We start from the raw sequence: 16,111 nt of genomic DNA, 5'->3' as shown, positions 1-16,111 counted from the left end.
GTCCAGACATCTTCAAGTGGCCAAGGTTGAGAAACACTACCTTAGACTGTCTACTGTTGACTTCACCCCATTCCTAAGAGGTCTGTAAGGGGCAGGCATAAACGCACCAACCTGCCTACTGTCCCTGTCCTAATGTTCCCTTTTATTCGCCTCCCTTTCATGTATTCTAGAATAGAAAGAATAGAATAACAGAGTTGTAAGGGACCTTAGAGGTCTTCTAGTCCAACCCCTTGCCTAGGCAGAAAACCCTACACCACTTCAGACAAATGGCTAGCCAACATCTTCTTAAAGACTTCCAGTGTTGGGGCATTCACAACTTCTGGAGGAAAACTGTTCCACTGATTCATTGTTGTAACTGTCAGGAAATTTCTCCTTAGTTCTAAGTTGCTTCTCTCCTTGATTAGTTTCCACCCATTGCTTCTTGTCCTACCTTCAGGTGCTTTGAGAATAGCTTGACTCTTTCTTCTTTGTGGCAACCCCTGAGATATTGAAAGACTGCTATCATGTCTCCCCTAGTCCTTCTTTTCATTAAACTAGACATACCCAGTTCCTGCAACCATTCTTCATATGTTTTAGCCTCCAGTCCCCAAATCATCTTTGCTGCTCTTCTCTGCACTCTTTAATCTTTTTTAAATCACTCTTTAATACTCATAATCTTTTATATACTTATATCTATTATTTTACGCACACTTAACAGTGTGCGTAAGATAATAGTAGACATACCCAGTTCTTGCAACCGTTCTTGATGTTTTAGCCTCCAGTCCCCAAATCATCTTTGCTGCTCTTCTCTGCACTCTTTAATACTTTTAATCACTCTTTAATACTCATAATCTTGCATATACTTATATCTATTATTTTACGCACACTTCACAGTGTGCGTAATAGTAGACATACCCAGTTCTTGCAACCGTTCTTCATATGTTTTAGCCTCCAGTCCCCAAATCATCTTTGCTGCTCTTCTCTTCACTCTTTAATACTTTTAATCACTCTTTAATACTCATAATCTTGCATATACTTATATCTATTATTTTACGCACACTTCACAGTGTGCGTAATAGTAGACATACCCAGTTCTTGCAACCGTTCTTCATATGTTTTAGCCTCCAGTCCCCAAATCACCTTTGCTGCTCTTCTCTGCACTCTTTAATCTTTTTATTTAATCATTCTTTAATACTCATAATCTTGCATATACTTATATACTTTGAGCCAAGGTGGTGCAGTGGTTAGGGTGCAGTACTGCAGGCCACTTCAGCTGACTGTTATCTGCAGTTCAGTGGTTCTAATCTCACCCGCTCAAGGTTGACTCAGCCTTCCATCCTTCCGAGGTGGGTGAAATGAGGACCCGGATTGTGGGGGCGATATGCTGACTCTGTAAACCGCTTAGAGAGGGCTGAAAGCCCTATGAAGCGGTATATAAGTCTAACTGCTATTGCTATCTATTATTTTACGCACACTTGACAGTGTGCGTAAGATAATAGTAGACATACCCAGTTCTTGCAACCGTTCTTCATATGTTTTAGCCTCCAGTCCCCAAATCATCTTTGCTGCTCTTCTCTGCACTCTTTAATCTTTTTATTTAATCATTCTTTAATACTCATAATCTTGCATATACTTATATCTATTATCTTGCGCACACTTGACAAAACAAGCAAATAAATAAAATAAAAAATAAATAAACAAATTAATTAAAGGGGCCACCGTTCCCCACCCCTGCATTAAAGTCCTCTTGGGAAGAGGGTGGGAGACACAACACACTGTCTCTCTCTCTCTCTCTCCCCCACTCTCTCTCTCTCTCTCCCACTCCCTCCCTCTCCCTCCCTCTCTCTCTCTCTCTCCCCCACTCTCTCTCTCTCTCTCCCACTCCCTCCCTCCCTCTCCCTCCTCTCTCTCTCCCTCCCTCCCTCTCCCTCTCCCTCTCGTACCTTCCTCCGGCATGCTTTTTCAACTTCCCACCTAAGGCACGAATCAAGTCCGAGAGGCCGCTGAATTTCTGCAAGCGCAGAAAACGTCCTTGGGGAAACCGAGGCCTTAAAAAAGAGCAACTTCTGGCCCGCTTCTTGCAGCGAGAGGCCGGCGGGGGAAGCCTGCGGGGACGAGGAGCCCGCTGGAGAAAGGAACGGGGGCAGCAGGGTGCAATTTGCCCCGCGGGAGCCTCCTCCTCCTCCTCCTCCTTTTTCCCGGCAGAAAACCTCTCCCGGCAGCCGTCGCGTCCAGCCTTTCCTTTCTACCCTACCGCGCAGGGCGGAAGAAGGGACGACGAAGCCAAAAAGGGGAGGAGGCGAAGGAGGAGCCGGGCTACCCTCGGCTGGCTGGCCGGCTGCTTACCTGAACAGAGTCTGTCTCCAATCGCTTCCAAGGCAAGATTTGCCTTGCCCGCTGCATTTTGGAAGACAAGAGTAACAGAGTCGGAAGGGACCCTTGGAGGTCATCTAGCCCAACCCCCTGCTCACGCAGGAGATGATAGGGAGGCAGGATGCAATCGTTAGGCTTAGGCTTATATAGCGCTTCATAGGGCTTTCAGCCCTCTCTAAGCGGTTGACAGAGTCAGCATATTGCCCCCAACAACAATCCGGGTCCTCATTTTGCCCACCTCGGAAGGATGGAAGGCTGAGTCAACCTTGAGCCTGGTGGGATTTGAACAGCCAAACTGCTGAACTGCAGTGCTGAATTTAACCACTGCGCCCACCTCGGCTCAATTTGCCTCTGCCTTTCCTTGCGTGGGATGAGAAGAGCAGCTCTTTCTATTGGAAGGGCCTGCTGCAAAGAAGAGGTAGAACCGTAGGGGGGGGGGGCTGGCGGGGTGGTGGTGGTGGGTAATGGTTGTCAAATGATTTTCCAAAGCCCCGGAGGGCAGGACCAGAAAGAATGGTTGGAAACAAACCAAGGAGAGAAGCAACCTGCAAGGAAGGAGAAATTTCCCGACAGTGAGGCCAATTAGGCAGGGGAACAGCTTGCCACCAGAAATGGTGGGTGCTCCATCAATGGAGGTTTTTAAAAAGAGACTGGGCAGCCATTTTATCTGAAATGGTGCAGTGTTTTTCAACCTTGGCAACTTGAAGATGTCTGGACTTCAACTCCCAGAATTCCCCAGCCAGCATTCGCTGGCTGGGGAATTCTGGGAGTTGAAGTCCAGACATCTTCAAGTAGCCAAGGTTGAGAAACACTGGTATAGAGTCTCCTCCTTGAACAGAGGATTGGACTAGAAGACCTTCAAGGTCCCTTCCATATTCTATTCTATTCCTATTTTATCTACTGTACCCTAGCCACTTTTTAGAGAAGCATGACTGAGAGTGTTGTAGCAAACTGCATCACTGTTTAGTTTGGTCCCAGCAGTGCCTCAGGTAGAAAGTCCATACAGAGAATGGTAAGGATAACTGAGAAGAGCATAGGAAGCTCCTTTCCCGTTATTCAGGCTATGGCTTATAAGCGCCGTGTGCTTAGAACTCAAAAGCATTATTAGAGACCCCGCACACCCACTTCACAGTCTGTTTCTATTGCTCCCCTCTGGGACGAGGTTTCTAATTATTTCTAGCACTACCAGATTCTGTAACAGCTTTGTCCCTTATGCCATCTGGTAAATTTGCAAGATTCATTTTTCTCGCTGTGTGCATGTATACATCCAAAGTCCAGTGCTGGGTTTCAAATTTTTTTAGAACCTCTTCTGTAGGTGTGGCCTGCTTTGTGGGAGTGGCTTGCCGGCCATGTGACCGGGTGGGAGTGGCTTGCCAGCCATGTGACCGGGTGGGAGTGGCTTGGCAGTCATGTGACTGGGTGGATGTGGCCAAGTTGTAAAATGTGGTGAAACTCACTTAACAACACTCTTGCTTAGCAACCAAAATGTTGGCTCAGAAACGCTGGCATTTGAAGCACGCAAGTCTTAAAGCTGTCAAGTTACAAGAGCCTTGCACCCTTTAGAAAAAAAACCCCAGGGGTGTTCAAACTTGACAGCTTTAAGACTTGTGGACTTCAACTCCCAGAATTCCTCCTCCAGTCATGTTGGCTCAGGAACTCTGGCATTGAAGTGTACAAGTCTTAAAGCTGTCAAGTTACAAGACCCTTGCACCTATAAAACTTTAGAAAAAAAAACCCCAGGGGTGTTCAAACTTGACAGCTTTAAGACTTGTGGACTTCAACTCCCAGAATTCCTCCTCTCGCTTTTTAACTTGATGATGTGCGGACGGACGGACGGGGGGAGGGAGCTGGAACCGGTTCTAAACGGCACTGTAGATTTGTGGAACCTCTTCTATAGAAGAGCTTAGAACTGGCAGGAACCCACCCCTGATCCAAACTAGGCTGCATTATTTCTCTTGTGTCATATATGTGGGTATATGCATACTTTTGTATGTATTTATTTACTGTTTACGTAGTGTATATTGGAGGGCGTGACCTTTTGAGAGCTATATGCAACCAAATTTCGTTTTAATGTATGCTGATAAAGATAATCGAAGTCTAAATGACCCAAAAGGGATTTTAATTACAAGTTTCCATTGTTGGTGCCTCTCTGATTGGGAGGCCAGCATTCTTAAAAAAAAAAAAAAAAAGTTTGATCTTATATTTTTTAAGAATTAAAATGTCACACCTCTAGAATTTTTAGAAAATATGTCGGAAATTAATACAAGGAGTCATCCATTGTGAATAAAAACAAACCCTTATTCTTTTTATTCAACATGTATTTAATTGAAGGGGGGATTTCGGGAGCAGACTGGTTCTATCATTCTCTAGGATTCCCCGTGATTCTCTTCCTTCACTCTGGACCTAGTGATGAGCTCCGGGGATGTTAAATGAATCGTGGGACAGTAAAGTTGAGAGATTGCAGCATTGCAAAGTGCAATAAAGGAAACACTGATGAACCCCTTCTACTCTAACTCCCCCCCCCCCAATGAAATAATTTGGCAAGTTTGGCTTATAGATCCCTTCTCAGTGCAGGGCTCATGCATTGCTTAAGAGCGTGACCCGACAAATGCGCGCCCGTCAACAGCGCGCTGACAAAACCGCGGTGATAAAACCGTGACGTCGACAGCGCGCCCACAAAGGCGTGCCGACAGAAGCGCGATTAGGGTTAAGGTAAGGGTAAGGTTTAGGGTTAGGGTTAGGTTTAGGGTTATCTTTAGTGTTAGGATTAGAGCGCGCTTCTGTCGGCGTGCTGTTGTCGGCGGGCTTCTGTGGTCATTCGTTGGCGCAATTTCGAACTCACGCTTTTCTCCCCGCGGTTTTGTCGGCGCGCTTTTGTCGAGCGTGCATTTGTCGGTCAACCGCTTAAGAGTGCTGAGGTAGCGATAGGAAGGTCAAAACCTGTGGAGTGCTTGTGGAAAAACTACTATTCCATCTAAGGATGTTTCTATGTGCAGGTAGGGGATTCTAGGAGCACAGCCAAGAGCTCGAAGAAGAAAAAATAGTTTCTGCAATCGCTAATTTAACATCTCAAATAAAAATCCAGGATAAGAAACTGATGAGTGGAGTTTTTTTAGTTCTTATGGGAACTGTTTAGTTTATTGCCAACACAGCAAAGAAAACTCAAAAGATGAGCTGCTTTATGTTGGTTCAACAATGCTGTATGAGGCATTGCAATATCCGAACCATATTGGATGCTTGCATACTTTCTTTCTAGATCTACTTCAGGCTGCTTTTCATATTATAATCTTTTCTTTTTCCTTCCTTCCCTCCCTCAGTTAGCAATAGCAATAGCAGTTAGACTTATATACCGCTTCATAGGGCTTTCAGCCCTCTCTAAGCAGTTTACAGAGTCAGCATATCGGCCCCACAGTCTGGGTCCTCATTTCACCCACCTCGGAAGGATGGAAGGCTGAGTCAACCTTGAGCCGGTGAGATTAGAACTGCTGAACTGCAGATAACAGTCAGCTGAAGTGGCCTGCAGTACCGCACCCTAACCACTGCACCACCTCGGCTCTTCACATAGATATAGGACAGAAAAAATAAGCCAAGTCCACAATGTTGTGTGTCAAGATGCATTTACTTGAACATGTTATTTAATATTTCTCTAGTGGCTGTTTGCTAAGAACTGATTAATGGTTTCATGTAGTCCTCCATTTGTTTGAAGTTACAACAGTGATAAAAAGTGACTTAGGACTGGTTTTCACAGAACAGTTGTGGCATTCCCATGGTCAGGTGATCAAAATTCAGACTTTGGCAACTGCCTCATATTTATGATGGTTGCAGTGTCCTGGGGTCATATCATCACTTTTTAAAACTTTCTGACAAAGTCAATGGGGAAGCCAGATTCAATTAAAAACCATGTAAGCAACTTAACAACTGCAGTGATTAAGTTAACAACTGTGGCAATGGGGCAAAACTCACTTAACAACTGTCTTGCTACCAATAGAAAGTTTGGGCTCAGTTTTTGTCCTAAGTCAAGGAGTAACTGCATGTAATGCAGAAAATCTAAATTGGAGAATTAGTTTCATGTCAGATTGCTAGTTATGGAATCTTGGAAGCTTAGAAATAAAATCTCTGTAGTGCTCCATAGTTCACCCTATGACTTTGTTTTATTCTTTATTAAAACTAGTTTATTAAAACTTAAGGGGAGATAGAAGCAATTCAGGTATAAGCCCTGAAAAATTAAAATCTTTTATTACATTACGAGCCCATAAAAGAATAATTTTCTCAAGTATTTGGATTTCATTTTACCCTTTCTCGAGCCATTTTACTTCTTTCTAAAAGATACAATAAACCAAACTGATCTTTAGCTGAATACTATTGGAAAGCCGGGGTAAACATGTTGCATGCTTGTTACTAATACTATATGGTTATTTGCATGAGTTTAATTTATTAATCTGGCACATAAGCATTTCTTAAGAAACCACAGGCATTTTTCAGAAGGGTAAAAATGGGGGAAACTATATTGCTAATATTATATTGCTAATACTGCTTTGGTATAATCAGTACTGAGTAGGAATCACAAATGGACTTAATCCATATGGCTTAAAAGCAGGGGTGAAATTCAGCACGTTCTGACAAGTTTTTGAGAACTGGTAGCGGAAATTTTGAGTAGTTCGGAGAACCTGCAAATACCACCTCTGGCTGGCCCCAGGAGTGGGATGGGCATGGAGATTTTGCAGTATCCTTCCCCTCCCACACCCACCAAGCCACACCTATAGAACCGGTAATAAAAAAAAATTGAATTTCACCACTGCTTAAAAGTATTTGTTAAAAGAAGAGTTATACTGAGAGGTTTTTAAAAATCCATTTATTTTTTTTAAAAGATAACAAATTTAAATGGATAGCATTTCAAGTGCACTTCCCTTGTGGTCGGTGGCAGTCTTACATTATAGAATGTAAGATATTTTGTGCTTTGCTGCCTCTTTTCTTCATGAATACCCACATCTTTACCACTTACATAAATGTTTGAAAATCAAATAAAAGTGAAAGCAAAGCTTCCCAGTTCAAACCGTTATTGCACTAAAAACCATTCATTAGCACATTGTGGAAAAAAAAGTCTTTTTCCTCACAATCATCTCCTCTACAGTCCTGGGAAAGAAATTAATTGCTAAAATACATCATGTATATTTGCATTTCATCATATATATATATAGCACTGCAACATCCAATAAGTTTCTCTGTGTCCTTTTCCGTATAGGAATTAGGGTTTTTTTTTTTCCCCAAAACAAAAATTAAGTCTTTCAACCATTCTTAGATCTTCTCATTTCTTTCCCTGATTCATATATTTTAAACCGTTGCATTTAAAATGAAAAAAAAACAAAAACAATTTAACAATGCCTTCCTCTGCCTTGATTTGGTGTTTTAAATCAGCTGTGGTCTATTAGGGCAAACTATTTTTATACGTAAATTCTAACAGTTTTACCAATAAGTTGTCTTAACACACACCATCCCTGATTATGCATACTGACTCTCTGTAATCAATAAAGGACCTCCTCTAGATTTTGAAGCTTTAGGTAAAGGTAAAGGTTCCCCTCGCACATATGTGCTCGTCATTCCCGACTCTAGGGGGCGGTGTTCATCTCTGTTTCAAAGCCGAAGAGCCAGCGCTGTCCGAAGACGTCTCCGTGGTCATGGGACCGGCATAACTAACACGGAACGCTGTTACCTTCCCACCAAAGGTGGTCCCTATTTTTCTACTTGCATTTTTTACGTGCTTTCGAACTGCTAGGTTGGCAGAAGCTGGGACAAATAACGGGAGCTCATTCCGTTACGTGATGCTAGGGATTTGAACTGCTGACCTTTCTGATCGACAAGCTCAGCGTCTTAGCCACTGTGCCACCGCGTCCCTAAGCTTTACTGTGAAACTTCATTGTGGTGTTTAAAAATCTGCAAGGCCGTAGACACTTATGAAGCTGTAATATTCCAGAAGCAGACAGACAGAAAGACATAGGCAGTAAAGCTTGATCTTACAATATTAGATTATACATCACATTCATCAAAATAAGTTGACAACAGAAATGGGGTTTGTTGAATGTCCCCCACTGTTTCAGAATTAACTGAATGGAATCCCCAGAGGAAAAATGTTTCAGCATATGATCATCTCTGAAAAGATTTTTAAAAAAAAGGTTAGCTACCAGTATTAGGTATGGTTTTCGATTGTGTGAGCTTAAGAGTTTGCCTCTAATAATTATTCTCTATATGTAATCTGAGTAACTCTGCATGTGCAAACTAGTGTTGTCTTATGATCTTCCGTTAACCAATATCGTCTGTATTTTTATTTAATTTATATGGCTGGGAGATATTTTCAAGTTATATTATAGCAATAGCAATAGCAGTTAGACTTATATACCGCTTCATAGGGCTTTCAGCCCTCTCTAAGCGGTTTACAGAGTCAGCATATTGCCCCCAACAATCCGGGTCCTCATTTTACCCACCTCGGAAGGATGGAAGGCTGAGTCAATCTTGAGCCGGTGAGATTTGAACAGCCGAACTTCAGTCAGCTGAAGTAGTTTGCAGTGCTGCATTTAACCACTGCGCCACCTCGGCTCTGATATTATTGGAATGGCTTTCTATTTTTTGTCTTCCTTGCCACTAATTTTTTTGTATGTAACTACATAATGCCAAAAACGTATTTTTGCAGTTTTTTCCCCCTTCCTTAATTTTATTTATTATTTGTGAAATTGATGCATCTCCCAAAGCGAAAAAGAAGAGTTGATACCCTTAGCTATACAGCATCAGGGTCTCAATATAATTTATTACCCTTTTTGCTTTTTTTGTGGGGGGGAGGGGGAGGAGAGAAATTCATTCACCAGTAGATTGTTGGAGCCCCACCCCTTCCAATCCAATCCGAGGAAAGATGCTTTAAAGGTAAAGTGTCCCATACAGGTGGTAACAAGAGTAGCCATCATGCTTAAATACCACAGCAGCAGGCAGAGATCAGGTACGTAGATTCAGATCCATGCACTGGATAATATTGCCTTCCGAAGGTCTGTTAAGACCTGGCTGTTCGGGCAGGCCTGGGGCTGCTGATCTCTGATTGAGCTTCAGCCCCATTAACATCGAGTGTATGTTGTGTCCTTTTTTAATCCGCTGTTTTGTATTTTAACTTTTTTAGTATTTGTTTTTAAACTGTTTTTATGTAAGCCGCCTGGAGTCCTTCGGGATTGGGCAGCATACAAATCTATTAAAACTTCAAACTTCAAAGCCTGGCCAGGTAATGACATATCTGCAGAAGCAAAGCACAGGGTATACCAAGAACCCAACAAAGATTCACAAAAATTTGGGGGATTGGAGTTTTGAGACCTCCAACGTGTTACCCAATAATCTCAGCCACAATATCCTAAATCAGCAATCTGACCGGACCCGTGTGACAGTCCTCCAGAATAGTTGTTAAGTCTTTTATCCAAAAACACTTGGAGTTAGTTTTTTGTGCTGACAAACATTATCCAAAATATATGGAAATTAATAGTTGGAAATGATGCTGTTTTATTCCCATGCAGAAGACTGTTTCAGATATTAGTGACCCTAGAAGCAGGGTGATAAGAGGGAGCCCAACATTTGCTACTGGTTCTTGAATCTCGGTTATCTACCATGGATGTGGAAATGAAATACAGAAAGAACAGGAGGAAGGGTAAACATAGGTAAAGGTTCCCCTTGCACAAATGTGCTAGTTATTCCCGACTCTAGGGGGTGGTGCTCATCTCTGTTTCAAAGCCGAAGAGCCAGCGCTGTCCGAAGACGTCTCCGTGGTCATGTGACCAGCATAACTAACACGGAACGCTGTTACCTTCCCACCAAAGGTGGTCCCTACTTTTCTACTTGCATTTTTTATGTGCTTTCGAACTGCTAGGTTGGCAGAAGCTGGGACAAATAACGGGAGCTCATTCCGTTACGCGATGCTAGGGATTTGAACTGACGATCATTCTGATTGACAAGCTCAGGGTCTTAGCCACTGAGCCACCGTGTCCTGTTTATGTTTAGGTCATGTTTATGTTTTCGAGAGACTAAGCACAGCAAGAAGTCTTTCATGTCATTTCTCCAGCAATCAAGAAAAAAGAACAGCAGGCTGGTATGAATTATATCTCTATAACTGGATCTTGAGAGTCAGACTGAGTTTTCTCCTAAAAAAAACTTTTGGAAAGAAACTTTATAAATTTGGAAAGTTATCACTACCTCTGATCAGGCACCAAATCCCTTTGTTAGGTTATTTAGAGGTTAGGGCTTTGGAGTAGGAACAGACTTATTTTTGACTTGAAATCAGAGGTGTCATCTGAATTATATACATGAATTGGCTTTCATTCCAAATACACCCCCCCCAAACTATTATTAAATAGAATAATAATCTGCATGAATAAAATGAACTTTTATATTTAAAATGAAATGATTAAAACTAGCAAAATATATTAATTATCCTTAAATTTGTTATGATAATTGAAATAAAGTTGTGTGCTAATTTTTCAGTGCTTGGAGGTTGCAGCAAAAGAAGTCAATATTTACGTGACCCGTCAAAACCGCGGTCCACAAAAGCGCGATTGATGAAAGCGCGCATTTGATGTCATCACAGCGCGACGAAAAAAATTAAAAATTGAAATAACAATAAAATTAAAGCAAGCCGATTCACATAAAGGTAAGGGTTAGGGTTAGGGTTAGGTTAAGGGTTAGGGTGAGGTTTAGAGCGTTAGGTTTACGTTTAGCGTTACGTTAAAGGTTAGCGTTAGGTTTAGCGTTAGGTTAAGGGTTAGGTTTAGGGTTAGATTTAGGCTTAGGTTAAGGGTTGGGTTTAGGGTTAGGTTTGGGGGGGTTAGGGTAAGGTTTTCGCTTTATTTTTACATTTTTCGATCACAGCGCGATGTTTTCGTCGCGCTGTGATGACGTCAAATGCGCGCTTTCGTCGTCTGTGATTTTGTCGTCCGCGGTTTTGTGGTGGAACCAATATTTAAGCACTGAATCTGAAAGAAGATACTGAGGAAAATTAGCCCTTACGTCTAGTGATGATCAACCGATGATTTTTTTTTCCTGGCGCACCTCCTTAATAAGCAACTTTTCTAAGGTATATTTTCCAGATTTTTTTTTTTAAATTAAGGCTGAAGGCATTAGATGCTATTTGTTTACAGTTCCCTGAGGCTCCATGTCTCAACCAAGCACTATATAAAAATAATATTCAGTCTTTGGTAGCAGATTTATAGATCAAAGTTGCAGCTTTTTTAAAAAAAAACACGCTCCGTCTATACAAAACAGGGATTCCGTATTGCCAGATAAAACCAGCGACAAAAGTAGTGAAACTTGAAAGATCTCTTTGTTGATTTAAGATCAAATTCACATTTTTTAAAATAATAATTGAACACTGCTTAAAATGTCAGATGGCTTAACGGCTCACAACCTCTTACAAATGTCACTGTTAAGAAACCTACATTATTGTGAGGGAAAGCCTGAGGTGATCTCCATCAAAGATTCTTGGCAAAGATTAAGGCCACCTATGGAATCAAAGAGTTTTTGCCAGGTCTTTTACCCATTCAAACTCCCCTCCCACCAACTATAGCAACTATTGCGTGATTGTTTTAAAATTTATTCTTTTTTTTGCTCCTTTTTTTTTTTTTAACCCTCTCCAAATAAGGTTTTTAGGCAAATGTGAGTGGTTTGATTACTTGCTTAGCAGCAACACAACATTTCATCAGTTCCGAGCTTTAAGCCTTTGGTGATAACATTCACAAAATTCACCACTCCAGTTCCACTGGATATACTCCAACAAGGCAAGCTGTGCAATGGCCGATTTTCCCGCTTTTGAACTTGTTCGTTTTTAGGTTGTTTTCATGGTCTTGTCTTGCTTTTATGCTTTCTTGAACAGACGAAACCAATCCTTCTACTGAGAGGTAAACAACGCTGTCAGCGCCTGGGAGAAGGAAAAATGTATCATTGAAATTGTAATATTTTTAACGGTGACTAAATTGCTTACCGTATTTTTTTGGACTATAAGATGCACCGGTATATAAGATGCACCAAAAAGAGGTAAGTAAGGAAAAAAAGTTTTTGTCCTCCCCAGGCCCCAGGAGCACTTTACAGGCTTCAGCAGGGCTGGGGGAAGGCAGAAATGCCCCAGTTTTTGCAAAAAAAATGGGCAGAAATGGGCCATTTTCCGCAAACAATGGAGGTATTTTTGCCTCCCCCCCCAGCCCTGCTGAAGCCTGCATAGTGTTCCTGCGGGCTGGGGAAGGCAAAAATGCCCCCATTTCTGCAAAAAATGCCCCGTTATTTGCAAAAATGGGATGCGGGGGCCGGGCTTCGGGAGGCCAAAAATGGCTTCATTCAGTGTATAAGACACTGAATGTTGATGTCAACATTTCTACGCTCTTTTTGTGGGGGGGAAGGTGCATCTTATACTCCAAAAAATACGGTAACTCAAAGATTTTCTATAGTTGGATCTTTAATAAAATACAGAAATTGGTAATTGCACCAACTACTGACTTTACATGTAGGGGAAATTTGTACAGGTAAAAAGCCTTCATTTTCATTTACATTGTCGATTTCAATTTTCTATATTTTTGGTATCTTTTTATCTCTGCATCTTGGGTTTCTGTTAATTCAGTTACTTGATAATGCTTGTTAATCATAGTTCAATCAAAAGAACGAAACAAATGTGTTAAAATATGATATTAATGTTTTATTTTCCAATGACATTCCAACTGTAAAAAAAATTCAGGAAGAAAAATCCCAAATATTATCAAGGACCTGAGATTTTAATTAGCTAATTAGCATTAGCTAATCTTGATTTTTCAAATTGAAAAGTTTGTTGAACATTGTTTAGATCAGGGGTAGTCAACCTTTTATACCTACTGCCCACTTTTGTATCTCTGTTAGTAGTAAAATTTTCTAACCGCCCACAAGTTCCACAGTAATGGTGATTTATAAAGTAGGGAAGTAACTTTACTTTATAAAATTTATAAAGCAGAGTTACAGCAAACCCCTACCACCCACCATGAAAGCTAGAACGCCCACTAGTGGGCAGTAGGGACCAGGTTGACTACCACTGGTTTAGATCTACCTAAGGCAAAGATTTTGGCTTTATATGTCAAAGCACCTGATATGCCCAAATATGGGAGGGAGCATATTGCTCCCTAGGAGCCTTCCAGGTAGGAAACCATGGTGCTTTGACATATATATATATATATATATATATATATATATATATATATATATATATATATATATATATATATATATATATATATATATATATATATATATATATATATATATATATATATATATATATATATATATATATATATATATATATATATATATATATACACACACACACACACACACACACACACACACCATATTTTTCAGAGTATAAGATGCTCCGAAGTATAAGACTCATCTAACTTTTGGGGAGGCAAACAAGAAAAAAAAATCTACATCTGCCTCTGCCTCCCAGCAATTTGCCTCCTTGCAACAAACAGCCTGTTTCAGTTTAGCACAGCCTGATTGTCGGGCCTCCCGACGATCAGCTGTTTCAGGCTGCAGGGATTGCCATAGCCTATTGCAGCTTCTGCGTGCTCCATTTTTGGCCTCCGCATCCTGTTTTCAGCCTCTGCATACCCCGTTTTCTGGCCTCCACATCCTGTTTTCTGCCTGTTCTGCAGGGATCGGAATGGGCAGAAAATGGGGCACACAGAGGTCGAAAATGGGGTGCGCAGAGGCGGCAATAGGCTATGGCTATCCCTGCAGTCTGAAACAGCTGATGGCTGGGAGGCCGATCCAACCGACAATCAGCTTCTTGTTCTAATCAGGCAGAAGCTGAAACAGGATATTTGCTGCAAGGAGGCAAATTCCTGGGAGGCAGAGGCCAAAGGGTGGGGGCCGGGGCTACATTCAGTGTACCCAAATTTTCACTTTCTTTTGGGGGGGGGAAAGTGTCTCTTATGCTCCCCAAAAATATGGTATAAATTATCTATTCAAAATTAAGCAATTGATTTCGATTGGCCTTGTTCTAATCTCAATAAATGAGAAGAATATTGAAGTTCAATATGTCTAGAAAATTTAACCCTTCATTTCAAAAGAGAGCTAAAAAGACACAGGTGACAGGCAGAGAGCATTGCTCCACTAATTTTCAAAAAAAATTCTTCAATGCTTTACTCTAATAACCACCAACACAACTGTATTAATTATAGCTATAACGATCTCTGCTGTAATAACTCAGTTTGACTTCAAGATTAAACCTGGCTGCCCGAAGTCTGAAACTTTTGCTTGGATGAAAAATAAAAATATTTTTACCTATGTAGCCCGCTAGGTCTTTAAATTCAGGCCTGTTTGCAATAAGTTCTTCTTTTGTTGGAATGTTTATTCCCATGTAACACGGAAACTTTATTGGAGGTGAAGCCACACGGATGTGCACCTGTGAGGGAAAACGCTATTATGATACTGGCAGTGTTTTAATTACATCATAATTTGCAACGAGCGACTTGAGTCAACTTTAGATCCTACAAGGATAAGGGTAAGAACAGAAGACACTGTTGAAGAATTGACTGGGTTTGTCTTAGTAGCAAGAACAGTAGTGGTTAGAAGCAGAAGAGCATTGAAAGAGAAACAGTTAGTGATGAAATATCTCTTCTCCTTCGTCTGCCCTGATATGCACACTTACCTCCTTAGCACCAGATTCTCTCAATAGTTTAATTATAGGGGAAATAGTGTTGCCTCGCACAATCGAATCATCAATAAGGACAACTCGCTTTCCCCTGAAGTTGTCTGACAAGACTCCAAATTTTTTGGCCACTCCCAGCTGTCTTAACCTCATGTTTGGCTGAATGAAAGTTCTTCCTACATATCTGTTTTTGCAAAGCACTTCAACGTACGGTAGGCCACACTGAAAACAAGCAAGACACAAAGATCAAAGTACTTTTTTTTTTTAGTGCAGTGATTAAAACCATTTCCACATGAAATACAATTGGTTTGCAATGAACTGACTTTAATTCATCCCTTCGAACTGGCACAAAGGAAAGACGCAAGTGCTCAAAATCTGCATTGGTACAATTTTCCCCTATTTATTTTTGGGTGACACCATTTATTCATTTGGTATTCTAATTCAGAGTAAAGGTAATAGGCATCCGAAGTATTTTTTTTAAAATCATTCATGTTTTCCCGATGTTTTGTTTTCTATTGGGCTCAATTATAAACAATAATTTTTTGAAAAAAGTACAATTAAAAACGTACCTTGTGTGCATAGCCGAGGGCTGCAGGAGTTGCAGATTCTGGAACTGTGCTAACCAAATCTGCCTCCACTGGGGCCTCAATAGCAAGCTGTTGACCGCATCTCCTTCTTACAGAATATACCATCTGGCCTATGTGAAGAATGAAAACGTGTGTGTTTTTGTGCTGAATTGGCCATAAGTCTCTCTCCTGATTTTAAAATTACACATCTAATAGAGGCACCAATTTAATTTAACTTTCTGAGAAGCGTCTAAGTTTCAACTATGAAGGTCAGGTCTCATAAACACTTGACCTAATACATTCGGTTAATTTTAATTTACATAGCAGCTTTCATAGTAGGCATCCAAGAGTCTATAATAGCAATACCGCCTAGGCTTATACACCGCTTCACAGTGTTTTTACAGCCCTCTCTAAGCAGTTTACAGAGTCAGCCTATTGCCCCCAACAATCTGGGTCCTCATTTTACCCACCTCGGAAGGATGGACGGCTGAGTCAACCTTGAGCC

At 41.1% G+C, this 16,111-nt stretch overlaps 2 protein-coding genes across 2 annotated transcripts in view; both read right to left on the bottom strand.

Moving 5' to 3' along the window:
- The window catches only part of AASDH (aminoadipate-semialdehyde dehydrogenase), a 36,866-nt gene extending 34,620 nt beyond the window's left edge, over positions 1-2,246 (bottom strand). The window contains exon 1 of the mRNA XM_087724700.1: positions 1,923-2,246. The gene's annotated coding sequence lies outside the window, so the exon portion shown is untranslated. The remainder of the gene's footprint in view (positions 1-1,922) is intronic.
- Positions 2,247-7,185: 4,939 nt separating this feature from the next.
- PPAT (phosphoribosyl pyrophosphate amidotransferase) overlaps positions 7,186-16,111 on the bottom strand; it is a 66,954-nt gene continuing 58,028 nt past the window's right edge. The window contains exons 8-11 of the mRNA XM_087724707.1: positions 15,610-15,737; positions 15,041-15,262; positions 14,674-14,794; positions 7,186-12,286 (exon numbers count right to left, since the gene is read on the bottom strand). Coding sequence (XP_087580833.1) covers positions 12,111-12,286; positions 14,674-14,794; positions 15,041-15,262; positions 15,610-15,737 — 647 coding nt within the window. The 3' untranslated portion in view covers positions 7,186-12,110. The remainder of the gene's footprint in view (positions 12,287-14,673; positions 14,795-15,040; positions 15,263-15,609; positions 15,738-16,111) is intronic.

The sequence above is a fragment of the Thamnophis sirtalis genome, unplaced genomic scaffold, assembly GCF_051295495.1.
Source record: "Thamnophis sirtalis isolate CommonGarterSnake01/CBP01778 unplaced genomic scaffold, rThaSir2_p1.2 scaffold_10, whole genome shotgun sequence".
In the NCBI taxonomy this organism is placed as follows: Eukaryota; Metazoa; Chordata; class Lepidosauria; order Squamata; family Natricidae; genus Thamnophis; species Thamnophis sirtalis.
This window is presented reverse-complemented; position numbering and strand designations above follow the sequence as displayed.